Genomic DNA, 2,960 nt, shown 5'->3' with positions numbered 1-2,960 from the left:
CACAAGAAGAAGAAATAGCGCTGGAGAACGACCCGGCGCGTGAGGCCCACCGGCCTCCGCCGATCATCGGCGGCGACGCTCCCATTCACTTTCCTCCGCCGGCGATGGCGCGCGACAGCCACGCGCTACGTCAGTCGCTTTTCAAGCAGCGATCGTGGTCGCCGGACATGGGGCGCGAGGAGCTGTGGCTCCGGCGGAAACAGAGCAACAGCGGCGGGAAATCGCATCTGCAGAGGAGTAAGAGTGTGACCGACGACGACGTGGACGAGCTCAAAGGCTGCATCGAACTCGGCTTCGACTTCGAGTCGCCGGGTTCGTACCAATTCCTCATGCCATATTCGATCCAGGTTCGTACCAATTCCTCAATCAATTTGATTGATTTTGTGTGAAGAGATTCTGATTTGGGTGTTTTTGTTTGTGTTTGATTTTGGGGAAAAAAGATGACACACCGCAGACGGTGAAAACGAGGCTGAGGCAATGGGCTCAAGTGGTCGCTTGCTCCGTCAAGCAAGCCTCCAATTGATTGCATTATCTCACTCATTGTTTATTATCTTTGTTATTGCGAATGAATGTGAAAAATAACAAATTCCCAGTCTCTCAATTCAACTGATCTGCATTTCTATAATAATTATAGATGATGATATCCCATTGCCAGAGGAATTTGACTTCTGATTTTGGTGGTCTTGTCACTTTGTTTTGTATTTTTGGGTTTGAGTCTGAATCTGAAATGTGTTTGCTTTGGTTGAGGATGGAAACACAGAAACTCCATCAATTTATTATTGTCTTGTCTTGTCTTGTTTGGTAGTGAAAGGCATTTGGGGGTTCTGCAATGCCTATTCGCACCACCACTCAGTTTGTTTGTAGTCGATGTATTAAAATCATTTTTATCAAATTAGTCAGCATAGTTGGACCGTTGGATTAATAACCAACATCCCAGATTTCTTGTTTTTCTTGTTCGACCCGAAAAAATACTGATTTTTTAACGCTGAATTTCAACGTTAATAGATGAGTTTTGTTATTTTTTTCTCGGATAAATTTCTGGTTTCAGAACAAAAAAAAAATTACTAGATAGCAACGGTTTTCATTTTTTCAAAAAAAAAAAAAGTGAAAAGTGTACCAAACAGTTTTTCCAGTTTTTTCAATTTCTCAAAAACAAAAATGAAAACTGTACCAAACAGCTTTTTGAAAACAACTACAAAACAGTTTTTCAGTTCAACTACAAAAATTAGAAAACAGAAAACAAAAAAAAGTTTGAGTTAACTACCAAACACAACCTTTTATTTTCAAAAACGGCAACCATAACCCAACCCTTTCACCATCGTCGCCGCTGATCCACCCTCCTCACTTACTCATAGGTTGTTTACCTACAACACATACATATATTTTTTTTCGAAGAGATGAGCTTACGCTCAGCGAGAATAATATAAAGCTCACAAAATAAAAAGAGTAATGCAATGCATGAACCGGTTATTAGTATTTTAAAACTAATTGATGACTTGATCTTTCTTTTCTTGATTCTATCAACTTTTAGTTCGGGGTGCCACTATGGTAGTCGTACCAATTTCAGTGTACACTTTAGATACGAAGAGATGAGGGTTATAAAGTCCCACACTTCGCTATATCTTTTAAACTTATTAGGGCCTCGGCCCGAGAAATTTCCCCATTAGAGCCTCGGCCCGGGAAACTTCTCCTTTTAATTCAGCTAATTTTTATTTATTTATTTATTTTTGGGATTTCACATATACAATGATGAGAATAGTAAAGAGTCTCAAGTTGACCACTCTGAAATCTTATTCTTTTACTCATCTCTCTCCTCAATATTCTCTCTAAATCTATTCTTTCGTCGGAAATCAATGTTCTGACAAAATTCTTTAACGTGTATTGGTTTAACAAATAATAATGTAGACTAGATATATACATATTAAGAGATATATATATATATATATATATATATATATATATTCATGTTTTTTTAGTACGTCGAGTTTCATAGATTTTTTTTTTTTGAAAATATTTTGCCATCCGTTGCTCTTTCATCATTGTAACCACAATTCTAAATTTCTAATCAATAATGCCGCATTGATCCAATGCGGCAATGCCATAATATACATAACATATTACATGACGAAATACACTGAATTATTAGGATATACAAAAACGCTGATATCACCAATATTTTGTTTAGTATTTTATTTATTTTAGTCGTTGAATTAATTCGATCAGGTGCGTTATTTAAAGTTTTAAACACGAAATCATGAATACAGAAAGACAAGATCCAAATGCTAATTATTAATTCCTTTCTTTGTGAAATTAGTAGACTAACATATGTGGGGGAACGAGGATATGGTCTGCTTTATTTTAAAAAAAAAAAGAAAAAAAAAAGAAAAGAAAAAAGGATACGGTCTTAGTGCTCGATCTTGTCAGACCTCAGCCCCGCATGTGATCAACATACAATTATTGGATGATCATCTCATGCCTTCCAAGTTCCAAGAACTATATCTTTGTATATCTTTCAGCGTGTTTCTCGAGAGCATATCGATACGATATCAAAATTTTGATTATATATATATATACGACTGATATCTTATAAAAATATATATACCTACTATCGATAATACCGAAGGTATATCACGGATATATTGCTTATCGCCAATTATGCCGACTAATATATTATAGTAAAATATAATTACAAATATGTTGTATATTTACTTTTTAAAATTTATATAATATATACCAGCATGTCTAATAAATATACATAGATTTATGTATTTTTATGTATTTTTTATATATATAAACATATATATAGTAAAAGCAAAACAAAAATATCATATCACAAATCGCGTGTATATATATATATATATATATATATATATATATTATATATATATATAATATTTCGGTCACTTACATATGCGAGCAAAAAAAGATCATATGAAGACTTGAATGTAGTTGTGCATATA

General features: G+C 34.5%; 1 protein-coding gene across 2 annotated transcripts; it reads left to right on the top strand.

Annotated features, from left to right (window-relative positions):
• LOC149407331 (uncharacterized) lies at positions 1–669 on the top strand. Of its 2 annotated transcripts, none has more exons than XM_089627165.1 (2): positions 1–312; positions 441–669. In XM_089627165.1, the coding sequence occupies exons 1-2, from the start codon at positions 105–107 to the stop codon at positions 521–523; spliced, it is 291 nt and encodes a 96-aa protein (XP_089483291.1). In that variant the 5' UTR covers positions 1–104; the 3' UTR covers positions 524–669. The 2 variants fall into 2 exon arrangements, with proteins under 2 accessions (XP_089483291.1, XP_089483282.1); XM_089627156.1 differs by having other exon boundaries at positions 4–347.
• The last annotated feature ends 2,291 nt before the right edge of the window (positions 670–2,960 follow it).

This window comes from Urtica dioica, chromosome 1, assembly GCF_054948205.1.
Source record: "Urtica dioica subsp. dioica isolate 48M chromosome 1, U.dioica_male_clone48M_v1_H2, whole genome shotgun sequence".
NCBI classification, from domain to species: domain Eukaryota; kingdom Viridiplantae; phylum Streptophyta; class Magnoliopsida; order Rosales; family Urticaceae; genus Urtica; species Urtica dioica.
This window is presented reverse-complemented; position numbering and strand designations above follow the sequence as displayed.